General features: G+C 36.9%; 1 protein-coding gene across 3 annotated transcripts; it reads left to right on the top strand.

The window, feature by feature from the left end:
• The first annotated feature begins 1512 nt into the window (after positions 1-1512).
• LOC107819882 (two-component response regulator ARR12) lies at positions 1513-7409 on the top strand. 3 transcript variants are annotated; one of them, XR_012701887.1, is made up of 7 exons: positions 1513-2354; positions 3110-3262; positions 3429-3821; positions 3918-3994; positions 4084-5280; positions 5816-5988; positions 7146-7280. XR_012701887.1 is itself a non-coding variant. In XM_016646055.2 (6 exons), the coding sequence occupies exons 1-6, from the start codon at positions 2195-2197 to the stop codon at positions 7209-7211; spliced, it is 2046 nt and encodes a 681-aa protein (XP_016501541.2). In that variant the 5' UTR covers positions 1514-2194; the 3' UTR covers positions 7212-7409. The 3 variants fall into 3 exon arrangements, 2 of the variants coding, with proteins under 2 accessions (XP_016501541.2, XP_075092695.1); XM_016646055.2 differs by lacking the exon at positions 5816-5988 and having other exon boundaries at positions 1514-2354; positions 7146-7409; XM_075236594.1 differs by lacking the exon at positions 7146-7280 and having other exon boundaries at positions 1514-2354; positions 5826-5983.
• Positions 7410-22981: the final 15572 nt, after the last annotated feature.

The raw sequence follows: 22981 nt of genomic DNA, 5'->3' as shown, positions 1-22981 counted from the left end.
AAATGGGTTATTTTCAAGAAAGTTGAAAATGGAGCCTTAAATCACTCAAACCCTGTCATATTGAAACCCTAAAGAAAGCAATGGTAGGCTTTAAATGATTTCTATAAATGAAAAAATACCTAAGAATATCATTAGCATTTATGCCCTGAATAATTAACCAAGATTCTTCATTAATTTTCCATTCTTCTTGTCCATTATGTCCTTAAAATTGTTATTTTCAACCCTATAAGTTTAACCCTTTTGCAAAATATTCACCTTACCATAATCTAAGCAATAGAAGAAAACAATATTAATACCCATTTTCTGAATGAAAATCTTAACATTTTAAAAAATAATTTTTTTGGGCAAAGAACACTTTTAGTCCGTGGAGGAAACTATTTACATCTGGTAGCCGCAAAAGTGTATAAAATTTATATATTTTTATATATAACATACATAGTATATATATACACACACAAAAATATATATTTTCAGTTATTATTTTGAGAACGATTATACAATATTATTTTTTTTGGGGTCTGATGTTCAATTATGGCCTAAAGAAGAGGAAATTTTTCTTAAGTAAATTAAAGGGGTCCATCAGCAGAGAAATGACAATCCAGAATAATTAAGAAGTCATTACAACCTAAAATGATTTGTAATCTTTGATAGGTTGACAATCTTTATCTAAAAGGTAAATCTAATCAAGATTCAAGAAAACCTAGTCATAATATAATTATTAGTCTTGGATTAATTCTTGAACACCTAATGTCGAAATGAACGGCCAAGATTTCTTGAAGTGTGAGTGTGTACATAAAGAAGTGTCACATGATATTATTTCTTAAAAGTCTATAAAGCTCACTTCCAAAAAATGCATGCTTCTGGGGGAGAATAAAGTTACAAAAAAGGTTCCCATAAGAAGACAATAAACAAACCTCTATTGCTAATATAAAAAATATTTATATAATTAAATTATTTTCAGATAATTGTACCTAAAATTTCTTGAAAAGAATTAACTAGTAAACAGACAAAGATTAAATAACATGTTAAAAGTTATTAATAGTGTAAAAATAAAATTTTATACTGTCAATGTATATAATTTAAATTATATATAATTTAAATTCATCTATACATACGAAGTTTTTTGAGAAATAGTTTAAATTTTATGCATTAACATAGCATAAGGAGTTTTAGTTGGAGTATATAGTGATTTGGCATTGTAAAAATACTATGCACTTCCAACTTTACTTTTATATCTACCTGGATCGTTTGGTTAGTTAATTATTTGTTATTTTAGGATTAATTGTAGATTTTTCTGATTATTTGCATTTTTTGTCACTTTCTCGTAGAGATAAAAATAATAGTATAATTTCGAGATAACTAATTTCAAAATTAATTATATTATAATTTTATTTCAATTAAATATGAGATAAACTTATCTTAAATTTAATTTTGAGATTAATTATTTCTAATATATCCTAACAAACGAGCCTATATAGTATAACATACCCCAAAAAGGACTATTTTATTACCCACCAATGGTTTTGTGAGAAAGAAAAGAGGTTGTGGAGTATGGGGGTGGGTACATAGGGAGAAAAGTAAAGGACAAACACAAAAAGAAGAAGAAAAAGTATAGTGGAGGAGAGATAGAGAGGTGATCACTAGAAAATTTCTATGATTTGTTGTATTGTTGGGTTGAAACCAATCACTCTGTTCTGGCCATTACCCCATCATTGTCCACACGTACAGCTTTTTTACTTACTTACTACTACTACTACCATTTCAAAAGTCTCAATCTCGTCTCTCTTGTCTAATTGATATCTTCTTCACTTTCTTGGATTTATTTAGGCAATTGGGATTTCTGGGGTTTTGATAAAAATTCAAAAAAATCACTTTTTTTTAATTGTTCTAGTAGTAAAGTTTTGAACTTTTCTTGCTTCTTCAACTTCTTGGATTGATTCAGGCAATTGGTTTTTCTGGGGGTTTTGATAAAAATTCAAGAAAGTCACTTTTTTTTATTGTTCTAGTAGTAAAGTTTTGAACTTTTTTTGCTTCTTCAACTTCTTGGATTTATTTAGCCAATTGGGATTTGTTGGGTTTTAATAAAAACTCAAGAAAGTAACTTTTTTGGTTGGAGATTGTGCTAAAGTTTTGATCTTTTTGGTCTTGGAATCTTGTTTTGTTGTCCAATCTTGTTGTTTTGTGGTTCAAGAAAATGACTGTGGAAGAAATTAGAGGAAATAATAAGGGTGTTGAAAGGGAAAATTATCAAAATTATGATAATTTTCCAATTGGTATGAGGGTTCTTGCTGTTGATGATGACCCTATTTGTTTGAAGCTTTTGGATGGTTTGCTCAGGAAATGCCAGTATCATGGTATATGTTTCTTCTGCTGCTGAGTTTTTTTGGTTAATTGTTCTAGTTGGAAATTTTTTTAACTAGGAGTGAAGTTGGTTTTCTGTACAACAATAACAATCCCATTATAATCCCATAAATGGGTAAGGTTAGTATGTACGCATACCTTAACCTAACTTGAAGGTCTGTTTCGGATAGACACTCGTAAACAGAACTCTTTTTTCTTGTTTCTAACTTTTAAAAGGAGCATTGAAGTGTATACTCTATAAAGAAAGGATTTTTGCTCTGGTTAAAGTGGTTTTCAAATTGTCATGTGCAGTTTCATGACTTCAATTTGCTGTTCTTTTCCATGCATGGTTCATGTTTCTAGTTGATTTGACAATGGACTTTCAACAATCAAAGTTAGGAAAAAAGGGTCATAAAATAAAGAGTAAAAATGATAGAACAATAAGGGAAGATGGAGTTCTTTTGATTTACTTTTTTGCTTTTTGTTATGTATTTTGTACATAATCCAACTCTAAAATCTCTATTTTGTACTTTCTAATTCTGTTTTCACGTGAAATTTGGTTGCTTAAGATCATATGAAACTGCCTTGTAGTTCAACTGAGCGGCAGATTTAGTTAAATCTTGCCCTGAAAATAAATTTTGTTGGAAGATTTTGAATCATTTTCTGTCTAGTTTTTAACCTTGGATTTTCATGATTTATTTTGAGATTCCTTAAGATTTATTAATAAATTGCATTATTATTCTGAAGATGATCTTTTGTCTTTGGACAGTAACTACCACAAGTCAGGCAAGAATGGCATTGAAAATGTTGAGGGAGAACAGAGATAGATTTGATTTGGTAATCAGTGATGTTCACATGCCTGATATGGATGGCTTTAAACTTCTTGAACTTGTTGGTCTTGAGATGGATCTTCCCGTCATAAGTAAGTAGAATACCTTCATTTATCTTAGTTATAGATCTATCCCTTTCGTCTCATTTTCAACGTTTTACTAGTACTAGCATCGAATATCTTATTGCATTCTGTTTCAATTGTAGTACAGGAATTTTAGGGGTAATGTTTGGATTTTTGAACTTTTTTTTTGGTCCAGTGTTGTCCGCAAACAGCGATACAAAACTTGTAATGAAGGGAATTAGTCATGGTGCTTGTGACTATTTGGTGAAACCTGTGCGGCTCGAGGAGCTGAGGAATATATGGCAACATGTAATCCGAAGAAAGAAGGTTGAACCTAAGAGCCGGAGCAAGTCTAACGATCATGACAAATCTTATCGGGAAAGTGGAGAAGGTGGTCGAGGGCAATCACCGACAGGTAATGCAGATCCAAACGGAAAACTTAACAGGAAAAGGAAAGATGAAGAAGATGAGACTGATGAAAATGGAACTGACAGTGAAGATACGGCAAATCAGAAGAAAGCTCGTGTCGTTTGGTCCATAGAGCTTCACAGGAAGTTTGTTGCAGCTGTTAATCAGTTGGGTATCGAAAGTGAGTTTTTTAGCATTAGTAAGTTTTCTCTAATCTATGTTTGCTATGAATGTTCCAATATTAACTGACTATTTCTCTGTCCTGTTTCTGATGCAGAAGCTGTCCCAAAGAGGATTCTTGACCTAATGAATGTTGACGGGCTTACAAGGGAAAATGTGGCAAGCCATCTCCAGGCACTAGTCTTACTCCTTGTTCTTTGCTATTACCTTTGTTACGATACAGTTTTAGAGTTCTTAATCAGTTTTTCCTTTCTGTGCTACAGAAGTATAGGCTTTACTTGAAAAGGATAAGTACAGTAGCAACCCAGCAAGCCAACATGGCTGCCGCATTAGGGGGCAAGGATTATTTGCGAATGGGTTCACTGGACAGACTTGGAGATTTTCGAACATTAGCTGGATCAGGACGGTATGCTCATCCTACCTTGTCGTCCTACACTTCAGGGGGCATGCTTGGAAGACTAAATAGTGCTGCTGGTCTAAGCGTTCGCAATCTGGCCGCAACTCAGCTACTCCAACCTAGTCATGGTCAAAATTTGAGTAATTCCGTCAATGCTTTCGCAAAACTGAATCCAAATATTCTACCTGCTAGCCAGAATGCTAGTTTATTTCACGGAATTCCTGCATCGTTGGAGCTTGATCAATTGCAACAGAGTAAGTCCTCGGCACATATTCCTTTAGACGAGTCAAGATTGCTTACCGCTGATGTTCTTGGTTACTCAAATAACTCGTTATCCAATGCTCCGAATAATCCTATGCTACTACAAGGGAACTCTATCAACATGACTCCATTTAGCTCGGACTCCTTCAATACCGGTGTTAACGGTGCTTCCAACTTTCTGGACCAAGGTAGCTGTAACGAGAACTGGCAAAATTCGGTTCAGTTATCGAAGTTTCAGTCGAGTTCGTTTCCACTGACAGAAGCCTTCCTTAACAGCCATTTGCCTCAAAGTAGTGTTAGAGATGATAATTCTTCAGCTGCGCCGCCTCATTTGCAGAACAGCTCTCTTGATTTTGCTTCCACCACCACAGTTTCGCCTTCTTTTGAAGATTCAAGGGGAAAAATCCAATTTCGTGATTGTACGGCTGGCGCTGTTCAGAGTATGAATCAAACGCCATCTCAAACATGGGCTGACAATAAACAACGTTATTCCAACAACTCAAATAATACTTTCGGCAACTTAAGCTCCCAGGTTCCCAACAATGGCGGTAGCATGGCTTCTTTAAGCCATTGTATGAAACAAAGCAACGAGAACTTCAGCAGAAGGATGGACGTGTCACTGATTGGTAGATCAAATGGAGGTTCGTCGGCACTCATACAGCATGCTGAGAATGAAAAGTTAACCCCCGACTCAAGGACAAGGTCAAATGAAGACTACCTCTTGGAGCCAACAAAGCAACAAGTTGGTTTTAGTCCACAGGGCTATGACTCCCTAGATGATCTAATGAGTGCAATGAAACGGGTATGATTACCTTTTATTGACATGCCTCTCTTAACTTTGAAACTCACATATTTCAACTTTTCTCAGCATAAATGAAGATACTGGATTCTTAAAAGGTCTAATTACATTGTTGGGCAGCCCTAAAAAAATAATAGCCGAAAAATGTATATGTTTTGTGTATTAAGTATAAATATACATAATATACATAAATATACATATAATTTACGTAGTCTGATATGTTTTGTATATTTGCGCTAGCGGATAATTAATTTCGGCCGATGGGCCAAAAATGAAAAAACCCCTTCTTAAAACTGAAAGGTAAATCTAGGTGTCATAAAAACAATAGTTCAATGTAAGATAATTGATTTGATCAAGAGATGAATCTAATTACTTGACCTGCATCTTCGGAGACTTATAAATAGTAGTGATATGCAAATCAGTAAAATGTTCCTTACTTAAATGTATAGCTGGATTACTATATATCAACACATGTTCATCTGAAATTGGAAACGATTGAAAATAGATCTGATAGATTTTTGCATCCAACTCATGAAAGAAATCTGCAGAGGGTGTGATTACCATATTTTTGCTTCCCCAACTGTACCGACCAATACCACAAAAGCGGGGCTGAATTAAACGGCTCGGTGCGCTATCTCCTCCCATAGCTTCTTGGGATTGAACACTTTTTTCCCCTGGGGTTCATCTGGCGTTACATCTAATGTCAATCAGGTGCATACTTATATCGACCTGTACACCTGTGTGAAACTATAGTGAATGTCCTTTTATATTGTGTTCTACTTCTGAGTTCATTGTTCATTTCATCTCATTTTTAGTTGCATAACTCTATATTTCAAACAGTAGACTTTTCAACTGTTTTCGCTCGTGCTTAGTGCCCCCCCGAAATTCTTGGATTTCCTGCAATATGAGATTGAATGGCATAATTCTTATTTGTATACCATCAAATCCCAGTTTCCAAGATACCGCATCAGCCCAATCACCACTGATCCTTGGTTATCAGGGTCTCCTAGACATCAGAATTCAAAAGGCTCCTTTTTTTTTGTTTTTGTCAGCGGATTTCGCTCGTCAAGTTCTTTTTTGATCTGCCACTATTAAACAACTGCAACAACAACTGGGTCCCAGTCCTAAACAAGTTGGGGTCGTCGATATGGATCCTCATTTCTTTCTTTAGACTCAACTTATATCAACATCAATACCAAAATAAAATAAAAGTTGAAGTTAAAGAATAAGATAAATAATAATAATAATAATAATATTAATAATTATAATAATAATAATAATAATAATGATATTAAAATTTCTTTACAAGTATAAGACCTATTCTCAACTAGTAAGTATCACCTATATGGATCATTTTCTTCCAACGTAATTTATCTTTAGCTAAATCTGTATTGATTCCAAGGATTTGTAGGTCTTTCGAGACAACTTCCTTCTACGTGATTTTAGGTCTATCTCGTCTCCTTTTAACACATTCCCCCACTATAGTTTCACACCTACGATTCTGCACTTTGTCCCCTTTGCTATAATGAGATTGGATTTAGGAAACCCTCAGTTAAATTCGTGCATGTGTCCTTAACTTTTTCCATTACATACATTACCAAGAAAAAGAAAGGGAAAATTTTGAAAGATACAAAAAAAATTCAAAATAATGGTAAGTGGTGGTGCATTATAAGGATTGGGCTTTTTAACACATTTGGCCAATCTGTCAAAACATAATTCCAGCCGCTAGCCAAATATAAAAAAAATATACATTGATTATGTATAAGATATGTATATTATATTTAACAAAAATATACATTTGTCGGCTATTATTTTAATTTTGTGGAGCGGCATTTTCCTAAAGGATGGTATTTGCTTATGTAATGCAGGATCAAGATGGAGGCATGTTAGAGGAAGAACAATATGGATTTGATAATTATCCTTTTGGATCTTGACTGTTTTGTAGCAGTCAGTTTCAGAAAGAAGAGGATCTAGGTTACAGTAGGAGTTGTGTCAATATGTAGTATTTCCCCCCCCCCCCCCCTCCCCAGTTCCGTTGAAGCCCCCCCCCCCCCACTTCCTGGAAAAATGATGTTATTGACAGTACCATTTCCTAATGCAAATTGATCACAGGTTATTCCTGAGCCAATAAATGGACGGGTCAATGATCCACCCAAAAGTTACTTGGGCTGAGGTGGGGTGGTCAAGATGGAATAAAATTTGGGTCATAGTCCAACTCGCTCAACTCTTATCAAGCTTTAATTAAGAAGAATTAATCCAAATAGTCGCTCATCCAACCGAACTGTAAATGGGTTGAGATGTGTTCGGTCAATATAGATTGAGTTCAATAAATGGACGGGTCAATAATTAACCCAACCTTGGGCGGGTCATTTGGGCTTGGGCAAAATTTTACAGTCCTAATATCATATTTCTTCAGGGTGTTGAGGAGGCAGTGGCGGAGCTAGCACTAGTGGTACGGGTTAAGCCGAATTCTGTCTTAAGAAATTTATTTCATATGTACAAATTGTTAATTTAGAATTCAGTAACTTAAAAGTGTTAGAAATTTGAACCTATAAATTTCAAATTTTGACTACGCCTCGGGAAGGGATAGGGGGTTCAGGGCATGTTGCAGATTTACTTGTATGACTGAAGTTTGGTGTTTTGATAAATCTACTACTCTAAATTAAAGCATTGAACGTCGTAGTGTTTTCAATCTCAAAAAAGTTGCTAATTCTCAAGGTATAAGTTTAGTTAAGATCTTATTAAATATTTAGGAAAATGATATTGTATAGCCGCTCTCAAAATAATAGCTGAAAATGTATATATATGTTATATACAAAAATTATTCAAATTTTATATACTTTTTCAACTACCAAATATAAATAGTTTCTGGCGCGGGCTAAAAATAAAAAAAGCCCCTTAATATTTGGAGGTGTGTGGATACGGAGTCTTATATTTGTGTACCACCTGTCCCAATTAATTAGTTGGGTTGGCGAAGTGAATTTGTTGTAAAATATTTGACGTTTAGAAAATGAAATATTATTTATTACTAGCTTTTCTCATATCTATATTTACCTTTATTGCTCTAATTAGTGGAATGTTAATTAGGCAGGGCGTTTAAAGGAGAGATAAAAGGTAGCTTAGACAAATATTAAGGCTAATCAAATATCTTAATTTCTTAAGAAGTGTATAAACTTCAGATAATATATGATACGAAGATAACAGAAATTTCGAAAAGATAAATTTTAAACCAATTAACAAGATTCAGTGGAATGCTTCGTAGGACTATTTGGACCAAAACAAAAATAGAGCAGGATAGTGCGATAATGATATTGACATTTAAAATTTAGTTTATTCTAATTTCATTGTCAAAAGTATAAATAACCCAACTTTTAATTATAGTAAGTATACACATTGTAATGGTCATTTTTCTATAAAACAAAAGTATCAAAATTTGTAAGAAAATGCATTTCTAAACCAAAAATTATGAAACAGCAAATTGTAGTATTACAATGCATACATTTTTTTTTTTTTTTGCATCTTTGTTTTCCTTATGAAATTAGATTTCATAACTATAGAATTTTATAGAATCAACAATGCCAATTTAAAGGCCTTTCTTATCCAACAAAGAGATGATTATTGACAATTATTGACAACAAAGAGATGATTATCCAACAAAGAGATGAAATTAGATTACTGTAATGTTTTAGTTAACCTAGTTGTTAAATCTAAAGCATTAAAAGTTGTAGTGCTATCAATCTCAATAAAAGTTGCTATTTCTCAAGATATTATTTTAGTTAAGACCTTTCAATTTTTTTTAGGGCTGTGGAAAACAGTCTTATTTTTGTGCAGCTACCTCACAATGTCTTAAAAAAAAGATATTCCGCTCCATATTATCTGTCTTACATTATTGAGAAATGCATTTAATAGCTTTAATTATTAAAATCATTAGCCAAAATTAGCTTATCTCTTCGTAAATTAGTATAATATTGGCTTCGATGCCTCTATCTAATCTGTTATTACTAGTATTTTGTAAAAAAACTTTTAGAGGAATCAACAATTTTCAAGAAAGATTGTGAACACATGAAATGTAGAACTTGTTGCAAGAGCCGAGGCTTTCAATGCCAAACCCATGTGAAAAGTACTTGGGTTCCAGCGACTAAAAGAAGAGAAAGGCAACAACTTACTATACTTTACAGCAGCAGCAGCAACAGCAAACGCTGCAGCTGCACAGAGATAATAACCCCAAAAGGCAAAGAGAGGATCCAAGTTCTTCCTCTCTTGTTTGCACTCGTGTATATATATATATATATATATATATATATATATATATATATATATATATATATATTGCCTTCTACTACTTCTGGTAAAATTTGTCTTTCCTTCCTTACTGTATGTATTCACACACATATATATATATATAACAACAACAACAACAACAATCCAGTATATTTCCACTAGTGGGGTTTGGGGAAGTGTGTACGCATAACTTAACCCTACCCTTGGATAGAGAGGCTGTTTCCGATAGACTCTCGGCTCCCTCCTTCCAAGAACTCCCATCTTGCTCTTGGGGTGACTCAAACTCAAGAAGTGGAGGGTAACGAGTTTCCATTGTGGTAAAATAGTCAAGTCCACAGCTTTTGCTTTTTCTCTCTTTCTTTCTTCTCACACTGTTTTTGAGTTCAGAACCCATTTGTGGTTCTTTTGGACAAGTGTGTCGGAAATGTGTGTTAAAAAAAGAGTGATATTTTTATATATAACGCTCTTTTAAAGAGCGCTATACTTTAACGGAGTTTTGACCGTTAAAATATAACGCCACTGTAAACCGCGCTATATACATAGCGCGGTATATAACCGTGCTATACCTGTTTTGTGGGCCCACTAATAAGTCTCATGCGTTTAACTGACATAACAATAATTCAAATGGGTATAATGCTCTTTTAAAGAGCGCTATACAATTCAGCCCACCGAGCTAGGCATTGCTTTATTTAAAGGCGTTAGGATTTTACAAAAATCCATTCAAAAATATTCCTAACTCTCTTTCAAATTTTTTTTCTTGTTAAATTCTCAAGCATTTTTTCATAATGTCTGAAGAGCGAAAAGTAAGGGTTTCATTATATTTGGGGGGGGGGGGGTGAGGTTGTGGTGGCGAATAACTCTGTGAGCTATAGTTTATCTCCACAGTGTCATGTTAAGTTACCACTTACAATGGAGTACGATAGATTTGTATCGTTGTTATGTAATAAAATGAGTGTGGGAAAACGTTCGGTGAACCTTAAAGTAACCGAAAGATATCCGTATTCCGTCACTCCGCAAGGGGTTGCTTGTTACGTTGAGTTTAACTTCGACGATGATGAAACTTAGAGGGATTTTTTGAGGACTCCGAATGAATACCGGGAATTTCTTATGATAAAAATGTTGGAAATGTACGTCAAGGTCGAAGACGTTCGCAATAATGAGGTTGCAGTTTTTGCCGTACAGGTTCTGGATGAAAGAGTTTGCCCTGATTTAAACTTATCACCACGAGAGAATGAGGAGCGAGGAAATAATTTCTCTCATGCTTTACATAATTTACAAGACGAGTGGTAAACTTTAATTTTTCTTAGTGTTACGATGTATATTTTTGTTGTATTGAATTTGTATTAATACTCATATATTCCACAGGGGGTACCGGCCAGATATGACTTTTACAAGTTATGAACTCACGCCCAGTTGGAATATGCGTAGTTCTGGTGTGTTGGATCATGGTGGTCCATCCGGAAGTCATCACCAACAGGATAATGTCCATCAAGGAATGTCTAACACGTTACGACTTGTAAGTGAAGTGATACAACTATATGGAAAGTATTTATTAATTTCAGTAGCTTATTATTTTATTGTTTGTGCAGTGAAAACGAGCAAGTTGAACCACCTGTCCTCACTTAATTGCCTGAAGACGATATATTAAATCGGGATCTGGCAGATGCACAGAGTGAGGAAGAGAACAATGATTATGACAACAATGCCGATGATTCCGGAGACGACACACCCTTCCCTCGTGAGGATGGTGATGAGGAGGAAGAGAATGAAGGATCTGATTTGACGAGGGAGTATGCTCCACCCCCCGTTAAAATAAGAGTGTACGAGTCCCAAGTGCCGTTTCATTCAAGGAAGGTTCCATACCTTGATAACTTGCCAAGTATGCCGGATGTGGATGCTCTCACAAGGGTTTTTGATAAAATTCGGACAACAATGTGGGATGATTCTAGACCAACGGTGCTGGCAAAGGTCATGCTTTTTCCCGATAAAGTGCGCCTAAGCAGGACAGCAAAAATGTACAGCGTAAAAGAGTATCGTGAGATGACGGTATGGGAGATCGAGTCCGGATGTCTACAAGGTTGTTTGTCGCAGATGATTTACGGGTTGTCATTAGATGCTACGTGCGAGCAAGAAGAACATAGGTCTGTGGAAAGTGGGTAAATATATTCCCACCCACAGATGTGAAATGGACACATTCAATGGGAATCACTACAACTTGGATATTGACTTGATTTCTCTTATCCTTATTCCACACCTTGAAGTGTCCATAAGGTATAAAATCAAAGAGTGCATTACATCAGTCCATCAGGAATATGGCCATACCATTACCAAAAGAAAGGCATTTCTCGGGAGCAAACGTGCGTTTGAAATTGTTTATGGTAACTGGGATAAGTCATTTGCAGCTCTACCCAAGTACATGGCCGCACTGCAACACTTTAACCCCGGGACGGTTGTTGAATGGAAGCTTGAGCGGATTCCGAAAAAATCAGAATATATATTCAATTACGTGTTCTGGGCATTTAAACCAGCAATTGATGGTTTTTCGCATTGCCGGCCAGTAATATCCATAGACGGTACTCATGTCAATGGAAAGTATGATATCAAGCTGTTGATAGCCGTTGCAGTAGATGCTAATGGACAAATATTTCCTCTAGCTTTTGCTATTTGTGCCAATGAAAGCCAAGAGACGTGGACGCTGCTTTTAAACTATTTGAAAGAGCACGTTGTCAAACAGCATTCCGGCATTTGTCTAATATCTGATCGGCATGGTGGTATCTTAAGTTCTGTAGAGAACTTGCCTGCATGGCAAGAACCTTATGCCTACCACAATTACTGTGTGAGGCACTTTAAGGTCAATTTCCGGAAGTCACATCCTAAAAAGGATCTGCATGATTTGATGTGGATGGCAGCAACAGACCACCAAGAGCATAAATTCTGGAGGCACATGGAATCTATCAGGCAGGAAGACGAGAGAGCCTATCATTGGTTGATGCGACATGAGCTTCACAAGTGGACTTTGCATATGGATGGTGGAAGAAGATGGGGAATTCTGACTACAAACGTGTCAGAGTCTTTCAACGGGTTATTGAAGTCGGCAAAAGGATTGCCTGTCACTGCCATGGTGCGGATGTCGTTCAAGCAGATGGCGGAGAGGTTTATTGAAAGGGCTGCAGCTGCAACGTCATTGATGGAAATGGGTGTTGAATTTATGCCACTGCCGATGAAGAGATTTGAGAAATGCAGGCGGCGAGCACATTGGCATTCATTTTTGCTGTATGGTCACGACAGAAATGTTTTTGAAGTTCGCACTACTATCCATCAAAACCTAGGGAATACTGTACATACCATAAATGAATCTAGAAGTTTATGCTCTTGTGGGAAATGGTCCATCTACCACATGCTGTGCTCACATGCTATCAGGTGCTTTCAACATACAGGTTTAGGGCCAACCAACTACGTTGATAAACAATATAATGTTGCTGCTTACTTAAACACCTATAGTGGGCAGTTGTAGCCAGTGGGTGCTGAGCATTATTGGCCGTCAGAACCATTTAAAATGGTGTGTAACAAGGACTATTTGCGTCGAATACAGGTGCAGAAGAGAACGTGTATACGGAACGAAATGGATGTTAGCGATACCGTTTATGCGCGCAAATGTGGTATATGCTCGCAAACAGGACACCACCGTCAAAAATGTCCTTCGGCTGGTTTAGGTGGCGGTGGTAATCAAGCTCATGGTGGGTGTTCTTCTAATGTGGCTAACTATCAATGAGTTTATGTTGTAATAAGTAGCTGTTTTGTTTATGTTGCAAGATGTATCAAATAAAATTATGTTTCCATTATTGTTAAATCTTATTGATATTTAACATTTTCCAGTTGAGTAAATTAATGCATTTCTCCCTCCCGTTCATGTAATCAAAAATAGTATTGGATTAAAAAATAGAAAAATATGTGAATATATTTGATAAATATAGTTCAAAAATAGTTGAGTTAAAGGTAGATTTCTGATAAATATGTGAATACACATAGCGCGGTTAAATACTACGTTATGTAAATATATATAGTGCGGTTAAATACTACGTTATGTGAATATATATATATTGCAGTTAAATACTACGTTATATGTATTGTCTTGTCGAACTGAAAAGTTGCCCGTCTGAGAAAAAGCTGTTTTGTATCCGTAATCATCTTTAACACGCAAAGCATAGCGCGGTTAAATACTACGTTATGTGAATATATATAGCGCGGTTAAATACTACGTTATGTGTGTTGCCTTGCCTATAAATAACGGGCGCATTCTAGTTATTTTCTGCTCTTAACAATAACCAATAGCAAAACTTTCCATAAAAGCAAGGTTTTTTTTAATGGTTTAACAAATGTCTGAACGCCTTTATGTACCAAGGTGCCAGTGCGGCAAAAAATATTTGATGAATGACTGTTGGGATGATGGTGAAGTTGGACGCCGCTACTGGATGTGTGTGAACAAGTTTTATAGGGTTTCCGGCGAACCTTTTTGCAATTTTGAGGTATGGATTGATGAACCCTGTAAGCAGGAATGCTACAAACGATCTTTGCAGTATCTTCATGATTTGACCTTAAAACATTATGAATATGAAAAAGAATATAAACGAGAAATTGCGGAGTTGAAGGAGAAACTTAAATAGGCAGAATTAGAAAAAAATAAGATGGAAGAGAAATTTAAGTGGTTGGAGCAGAGAATAATGGGCGGTAGTGACTAAACAATGACATGTATGTGTTGAGTGTACTACTTTATCTTTATGTTTCCCGTGTTATGTATTTTCATTAGTTGTACTGAATTTAAATTATATTAAGTTGTTATGTTTTGTGTTTGTATTGTAGTATTAAAATCAAGAAGGAACGGGGAAATAAAAACATAATGCGCATATTATGTAAGCATAAAAAAATATTGTTATTATTTACATAAAATAATATTTACATAAAATACAAAGCAGGGTCGTGCGATACCCCTACCTTGCTAGTACTGCTCTGGCGCCACATAAGCAGAGTCGTGTCCCAAGCGCTGATCCTCTCGAGCTCGCTGCCGTGTCGGGGCAGCCACCTCTGCAACCTGCGGCCGTAATCATGCAAAGCGGCCGCTCCCTCGCCGGCATGCTGCAGCATCTGCAGTCCCATCTGGTAGACTATATGTAGGCCAATAGCCTGCACAACAAATAAAATATAAACCACAGAACACTAAGTTACAGTTATATAATTAATAATAACAGAAAACATACCAGGGCCTCGTGCCGCCCGACGTATGGAACGTACCGACAGCCAGCTTGATGAATGGGATTCCCGACAAAAAGTCGGGTAACGCGGAAGTACCAGGGCATATAGAGCTGAATAGTCTCCGTCTGAATCTGTGAAGAGGGGGGGGGTCAGGTCAGCTCGTCGGTCCCAAGTATGGACCTGCGCCTCTAGCCATGCTACATATGCGTCGTCCGCCCTGGAACGATAATCCCGCTGATAATGTGTGGTCTCCCATGTAGGCCCGCTCGGTATATACTGCGGACGGCCAAACTGGCGAAGTACCCGCTCCGTGGCATGATGCTCCACAATATTGAGGCACATGAGCGGGACAGAAGTGATCCAAATCAGTCGGTCGGCCGAGCAATAATCGGGCAGGCCACCTATCTAGTCGTCGCTGTATGGCATCCAGATGAACTATCAAATAACAACAGAAAACGTGAGTATGCGCAACACATGTGAAGCTATACCAAGTAAGTTTAGGTACACATTTACCTGTGCGCCCTCCAGCATATCCAACACATCCCTGCAAAGGGGGAGATTATGCCGAGCCTCATAATCTCGTACATATCCACGCCGGAGAACCCACCTCCTAGCTAGAGGGAGAAATGAAGGTGATACATCCGGAGGTAATGGTGGTAGAGGTGGATGCAACTGCAGGAATCGCTCCTAGGCCCAAACCTAACATACAAAGTTGACTTAAAATTTAAGAAATTTTTTGACTAGATAGAATTGGAAGGAATGAACAGAGTATTCGAATATGTTATCAGCTGTAGAAGCGGCAAAAATTCACATATGTCATCCTGGGTGCCCATGCTCGCCCGACACAGATGCCTGTACAAGTAGGTAAGAACAGCAGCACCCCAGCTGTACTGGGGTAAATCATCTAGCAACTGAAGATGATGAAGAAATCGCAAGCTGACTAGGTTCCTCGAAGTGTTCGGGAACAAGACCCCCCCAAACAAAAGGAGCAGCGACAACCTCGTATACCAGTGAATATGCAGATCATCTGTCTCCCCGGTGATGTCGGGGTGCAATATCTCCAAATACTGTCGAATAGCTGTCAAACTCATGCAATTGCCCCGAGTGTGTAGTCTCATCTTGTGGCCTGAAACTAGTGAGCTACTGCAGCATGTCCAAATACTGCCCACGCGTCATCTCTCTCAGAGCCTGAGGCAGTGTAACGTGCAGTCCATCAACAGGTGTCCCATATAAAACCTCCACGTCCTGCAGCGTGATGGTGGCCTCGCCAATGGGCAGGTGGAAAGTGTGCGTTTCCGGTCGCCACCGCTCTATCAGGGCCGTGATCAAAGACCAGTCGAGCTGCAGCCGCCCGATCTCTAAAATCCTGTAGAAGCCCGTATCCCGCAGGCGCTGGACTACACGTGGATGGAGATCTCTATCCTTCATAAAATCTCACATGTCGTCCACTCTCCTGGCGCGGAGAGTCTGGGCCAGTAACTCTCCCTCTCATATGTAGGCGGACCTATGATCGCCCTGTAACACTAATAGCTCATCAAAGACAGGTCCGGGATGCATAGGCGGCACGTCCATGTCGTCTACTGTAAATTAAACAACATTAATTGTATGTTTGATCTGTAAATTAAATAATTATTTTTTATAATTATACAATATTTAATTGGACAGAGTATATATCTATGGGTTCCAGGCTCGATATTTGATGCCAGTAGGACTAAGCTATCCTGAGTTCTTGTATGTGTCAATTTTATTATTTTTGTAATTTTATATGTTTGTTTTGTAAATTAAATAATTAATTTTTATCATATTTAATTGGACAGAGTATATACCTATGGGTTCCAGGCTTGATATTTGAGGCCCAGTAGCACCAAGCTATCCTGAATTCTTATGTGTGTCAATTTAAATATTTTCGTAATTTTGTATGTTTGTTTTGTAAATTAAATAATTAATTTTTATCATATTTAATTGGACAGAGTATATACCTATGGGTTCCAGGCTCGATATTTGAGGCCTAGTAGCACCAAGCTATCCTGAATTCTTATGTGTGTCAATTTAAATATTTTCATAATTTTATATATTTGTTTTGTAAATTAAATAATTAATTTTTATGATAAAAATCCGCAATACACATGATGTTTGGCATATTTCGATATGTGTTGATGTTACTTTGCCCATGTTTTAACCACTTCTTGATGTTATTTAATCTTTAAAACACCCAACATGGTGTAATTATTGGTTTGATGACTAATTAAGTTATGTGTGACAAATTTAAGGTGTTCGGAGTGCAAAATATGAAGAAAAGGTGGTGTAGCCAGAGGAAGAAGGGTTGGATGCGTCGCATCCAACCTAGGAAAACATCATCCTGCATGCAACCTTAGCAGTGAAGTTGGGCCATCGCGTCCGCCATCGCGTGCGAAACTGGGAAGTAGAAGAGAAGGCTGGATGCGTCGCGTCCACCATCGCATGCAAGCTGAGAAATGGAGGACAAGGTGGATGCGTCGCATCCACCTTAGCATCAATCCCTGAAGCCGATTTGGATTAGAAATAGGAGAACTTTGGCCCACGACTTTGGTACGCAATATATAAGCCAAAAATGCCTCTTTTAGGTCATCGAACATATTGGGAAGGGAAAAAAAAGCCACGACAAAGCTGTGGAGGCCGGAATTCATCAAGTTTCTTCTTTCTCCCACCAAACTTAGTAATTTTTATGTTTCTTTGTATGATTTGTTGTTTGGCTACCATGTCTATGTGGAGCTAAACTTCACGTTCTAGGGTTGTGGTTCTTTCATGACTATTGTTATTCGGATATTGATTTTGACTTCTTGATTTATCATATTAGTTTATTTATTCAATCTTGCACTTAATTATTTAATTGCTTGATCACCAATTGAATATTATCTACGAATCTAGAATTGAACTCGAAAGTGGGAATTCTATATTGCATATAGGATTGAGTAGGGCAAGTTCTTGAACTCGGGCATCGGGGAACAGATTCGTGGTTAGGATAGACATATACCTAATTGCCTCGCTTGGTTGATTTACAGGAATTATAAATGCGTTCTTGTTGATTCTAACTCCATAGACATATAGGCGTTAGGTTAGCTTGAATAGGCGAGTAAGAACTCGACAGATTCTTATGAGCAATATTAACCCTGTCAACCAATAAGCTAGATAAATTAGTCGGTCAATTCAATTGAAGAATACAATAGGATTGTTAGATAGCCCATAACCCTAGATCGTTTTCATTACATTGATATCATTAAAATCTGCTCTTTCTCTGTTCAAAGTTTATTATTTATATTTTTCTTATTTAATTAGTTAGAATAAAATATTTTTAGATTTAATTCTTATTTAGATAATTGGGATAGTCTAATTTAGTTAATAGTTAATCATAAGTCCTCGTGGGTTCGACATCCGACTTTTAGTCACTTTATTACTTGACGACCGCGTATACTTGCGTGAGTGTGTTTGGTCGCAACAAGTTTTTGGCGCCGTTGCCGGGGACTTAGAAATTTGCTATTTTTCTAGATTAGACATTTTTTTTATCTATTCATGTTTTTTTTTATTATTTTATTTTAGTTAGTATTTTTTTATTTATTTTAGCATGGCATCTTGGAATAAAAATTGTTCGAATGATGGTTATTCTTATTTTGATGATCCTTGTCCATATTGTGGAGGACCCCACTGGTGGAAAAATTGTCAGAATGTTCCCAGGAGCGAGTTGTGCGCACAATCTCAATCCTTTGAGTGGAATATTTGTAATATGTGTGGTGGTCAAGATGGCCATTGGGATGGTTATCCTAATTTTGTTCATCCTTCTCTGAGCCCTTATTATGATCTTTCTAATGATATTTCTGAGTTTGATAGGGGCAATGAAGTGCAGGATATGGAGCCTGATGCATATATTAGGGATATTCTGAGGCAAGTAGCAGAGCAACAGGATAAACTCAAAAAAGATATGAAAAGAATGAGGGCAGCAATCACAAGAATGAAGGCCAATATGGAAGAATTGAATGAAGAGAGCGAGTACCAGCAAGAGAAAATTTTTGAAAAAGAGGAGATTTTGAGCCAAACTTGGCTGGCAGAACAGGCTGAAAAGTTAGAAATATATGAAGCTCAACATGAGGAACTTACTGATGGGATGAGACACTTTATAGAGGGAAGATCTAAACTGGGACAAGGGATCTATAAATTTGTCACTACTATTCACGACTTGCAAGATAAATTAAATGCAAAGGTTGTTGCGTCTATCACCCAACAAAATAGTAATGAGTTGTCAGAAGCTGAAAAGGAGCTTATACGCCAAATTGAGGAGCTAAAAGTGGAGAGCCAATCATTCGAGCATATTTCTGTTGATGATGCCCATGTTGAGAAAAGTACACTAGAGCCATGCGAGGTAGCAGATAATGTTATATTTGAAGACTCTAATGTGTGCACATATGAGGATATAAATAGTAATACAATTCTAAAGTTGGGGCGTGTTGGTCCTCATTCTAAACATTTTTCGACATTGTATTTGGATGATGACATGGAAATCGAGTCATCTAAGCCTTTGGAGGAGTCAATGGAAGAGGAACATGATGCCTATATTTTTGAATTTGTCATGCCAAAAAGCAAAAAATACATTCCTCATCTAAAGGCCGAGAAGTGTAGAGTGAAAAATTTATTACTTGGCCTGGTTATCTTTGTAGCCCCACCACTGGAGCATAGCCGCAAACTGGATGCCATGTTAGGGGCTCAATTCATAAGTTCGAGGTGGAGGCAAAAAGTGGTTCACGTCGTGCCGCTACGTTAAATCAGGCGCTTGTTGGGAGGCAACCCAGTGTTACTGCTTTCTTTTATTTTTGTTTACTTTTTATTTTATTTTATTTTTATTATTTTGTAGTATTTATTTTTGTTTTGTAGGATTATGAGCATAGGAAGCAAAGCCATTAGAAGAGTGCAAAAGCGAGCTAGATGGTGAGGACTAAGTGTGGGGTGCCCACACAAAGGACGATGCCTGGGGGAAGTCTGAGTACCTCGTGAGCCGCTATTGCTTCGGCCTTTGGCCTACCAGGGAGTCTCGTTTACCCTCTTATTATTTATAATGTGCATTGAGGACATTGCAAAATTTTAAGTGTGGGGTGAGGAGATCGTTTGGATAAGTTTCTGTGCTATTTTAGCTTAGTTGTAGTACTCATTCTTAAGTGTAGTAGCTTTTGTGAAGAAAAAAAAATGAAAAATTAGAAAAATTGGACTTTTCCCGACGATTGATCTCCTAGACAGTTTTCTTGAGGGATTAAAGTCTAAACAAAAATCCAAAATATATCTTTTAGCTTTCTTTAGGTAGTAATAATCCCCTGTGGTTTTTCTTTGTGCCTCGGTTCTTTTCCATGGGATGTAGTTTGAACCGGGTAGTTTTTTTCTTTCCGAGTAGATTAGGAATTTAGGGAATAAAAGGAGCAAGAATGATGAACCTAGGCGTCCTTGACTTGTTTGATAGTAACATATTTATACTTTCGCATGTGTAGTATCTTCTGTATGATTTGAATTTATTGATGATGCCTTGTTAAATTGGATAGCATGTTTTGTGGCGCCTATGTATCGTTTACATGACTTATGTTCACCTTGTGCTTAATGCTTAATATCTCGTTGCTCTGTGAATACTTGCATTACTTGAGAGTCGGAATGTAACCGTCCTTAATGAGTCATGTGCCATGTGTGGTAAGGTTTTTGTATTGTCCATGTATTGTACTTGTATCTAGAACTTGCCCGGTATGTGAGTTGAAGCGAAATTTTAGGTGATGCTCGGTTTGAAAAATGATTTTAGGCTTTCTTTGATCTTTTTGAGCTTATTGCTTATCACAAATAGAATCTATCCCTAGTTAACCCTTTTGAGCCTGTAGACCTTTTATTTGGTACCCACATTACAAGCCTATACCCTTTTTATTCTTAATTGACATTGTTTTGATCCTTTTACCTCTTAAAGCACTTTAATTGTTAGATGAGCGCTAAAAGAAGTAAGAAGGGACTAAGTGTGGGGTGACTTTTGAGTGGAACCAATGAAAGAAAGAAGGGTGCACTTATTTTGTAAAATAATACACCACTAGCGGAAATTGAAAGAGAAAAAAAAAAAAAGAAAGAAAGAAAAATATAAATGAATAAATTGTTATCTTGTTCTTGCTAGTGGGTATGAACTAAAGTAGTGCTTAAAGAAAAAGGGACTGTTTTGGGGGTGATATTGTTTGTGAAATTGAAGTGGGGTTGAAAAAAAAATGCTTAAAGTAATTTTGTGATGTATTAAAGTGCTTAGGAGGGTGAGTCACTATTCCTTAAATATATCCTACCCATCCCTTAGCCCACATTACAACCATGAAAAAGTCCTAATTGATTTTAGATCGAGCGAGCTTACATTAGTAGAGATTTACATTAAGGGCAAGCCTATGGTACTAATTTCATGCATGTGACTTCTTTGTGAGAGTGAGCGATTTTCTTTGATATATGTGAGTCATTAAAATATATTTGATCATGAGATTCGAATGTGTGGATTGAACTCGCTCTCTTGTTCTTGTTGTGAGGGCACATGGTTTCACGAGGGATAGGTAACGTTATTAGACTTCTCTATGATGTTGGGTGTTCAAGCCATGAGTACATAGTGACATTGAGTCGGTTTTTGAGGTTAGGGTTGTTGTGAGCATGTTGTCTTTGTTCGAATATGTTTAAAGAAGGGCATAAGTAAAGGGAAGTGTATGTGATGCATAGTCTAGAGCCTAATTGTTGCAAATAACCATGGTCATAGATGTAGTGTGCTTTGAATGATAAGAGCTTAATTTTATTTTGTTTACTATAGTGATGGTTTGTTCGAGGACGAACAAAGGTTTAAGTGTGGGGTAGTGATGTTTGGCATATTTCGATATGTGTTGATGTTACTTTGCCCATGTTTTAACCACTTCTTGATGTTATTTAATCTTTAAAACACCCAACATGGTGTAATTATTGGTTTGATGACTAATTAAGTTATGTGTGACGATTTAAGGTGTTCGGAGTGCAAAATATGAAGAAAAGGTGGTGTAGCCAGAGGAAGAAGGGTTGGATGCGTCGCATCCAACCTAGGAAAACATCATCCTGCATGCAACCTTAGCAGTGAAGTTGGGCCATCGCGTCCGCCATCGCGTGCGAAACTGGGAAGTAGAAGAGAAGGCTGGATGCGTCGCGTCCACCATCGCATGCAAGCTGAGAAATGGAGGACAAGGTGGATGCGTCGCATCCACCTTAGCATCAATCCCTGAAGCCGATTTGGATTAGAAATAGGAGAACTTTGGCCCACGACTTTGGTACGCAATATATAAGCCAAAAATGCCTCTTTTAGGTCATCGAACATATTGGGAAGGGAAAAAAAAGCCACGACAAAGCTGTGGAGGCCGGAATTCATCAAGTTTCTTCTTTCTCCCACCAAACTTAGTAATTTTTATGTTTCTTTGTATGATTTGTTGTTTGGCTACCATGTCTATGTGGAGCTAAACTTCACGTTCTAGGGTTGTGGTTCTTTCATGACTATTGTTATTCGGATATTGATTTTGACTTCTTGATTTATCATATTAGTTTATTTATTCAATCTTGCACTTAATTATTTAATTGCTTGATCACCAATTGAATATTATCTACGAATCTAGAATTGAACTCGAAAGTGGGAATTCTATATTGCATATAGGATTGAGTAGGGCAAGTTCTTGAACTCGGGCATCGGGGAACAGATTCGTGGTTAGGATAGACATATACCTAATTGCCTCGCTTGGTTGATTTACAGGAATTATAAATGCGTTCTTGTTGATTCTAACTCCATAGACATATAGGCGTTAGGTTAGCTTGAATAGGCGAGTAAGAACTCGACAGATTCTTATGAGCAATATTAACCCTGTCAACCAATAAGCTAGATAAATTAGTCGGTCAATTCAATTGAAGAATACAATAGGATTGTTAGATAGCCCATAACCCTAGATCGTTTTCATTACATTGATATCATTAAAATCTGCTCTTTCTCTGTTCAAAGTTTATTATTTATATTTTTCTTATTTAATTAGTTAGAATAAAATATTTTTAGATTTAATTCTTATTTAGATAATTGGGATAGTCTAATTTAGTTAATAGTTAATCATAAGTCCTCGTGGGTTCGACATCCGACTTTTAGTCACTTTAT

This window comes from Nicotiana tabacum, chromosome 18 (assembly GCF_000715075.1).
Source record: "Nicotiana tabacum cultivar K326 chromosome 18, ASM71507v2, whole genome shotgun sequence".
Classification (NCBI taxonomy): Eukaryota; Viridiplantae; Streptophyta; class Magnoliopsida; order Solanales; family Solanaceae; genus Nicotiana; species Nicotiana tabacum.
Note: the sequence above shows the minus strand (reverse complement) of the source record. Positions and strands in the feature narration are given on the sequence as shown.

Coding starts and splice junctions, on each gene's coding strand:
- LOC107819882 (XM_016646055.2), top strand. CDS start 2,195: ATGACTGTGGAAGAAATTAGAGGAAATAATAAGGGTGTTGAAAGGGAA. Junction 2,355..3,109: donor CAGGAAATGCCAGTATCATG/GTATATGTTTCT, acceptor GTCTTTGGACAG/TAACTACCACAAGTCAGGCA. Junction 5,281..7,145: donor TAATGAGTGCAATGAAACGG/GTATGATTACCT, acceptor TATGTAATGCAG/GATCAAGATGGAGGCATGTT.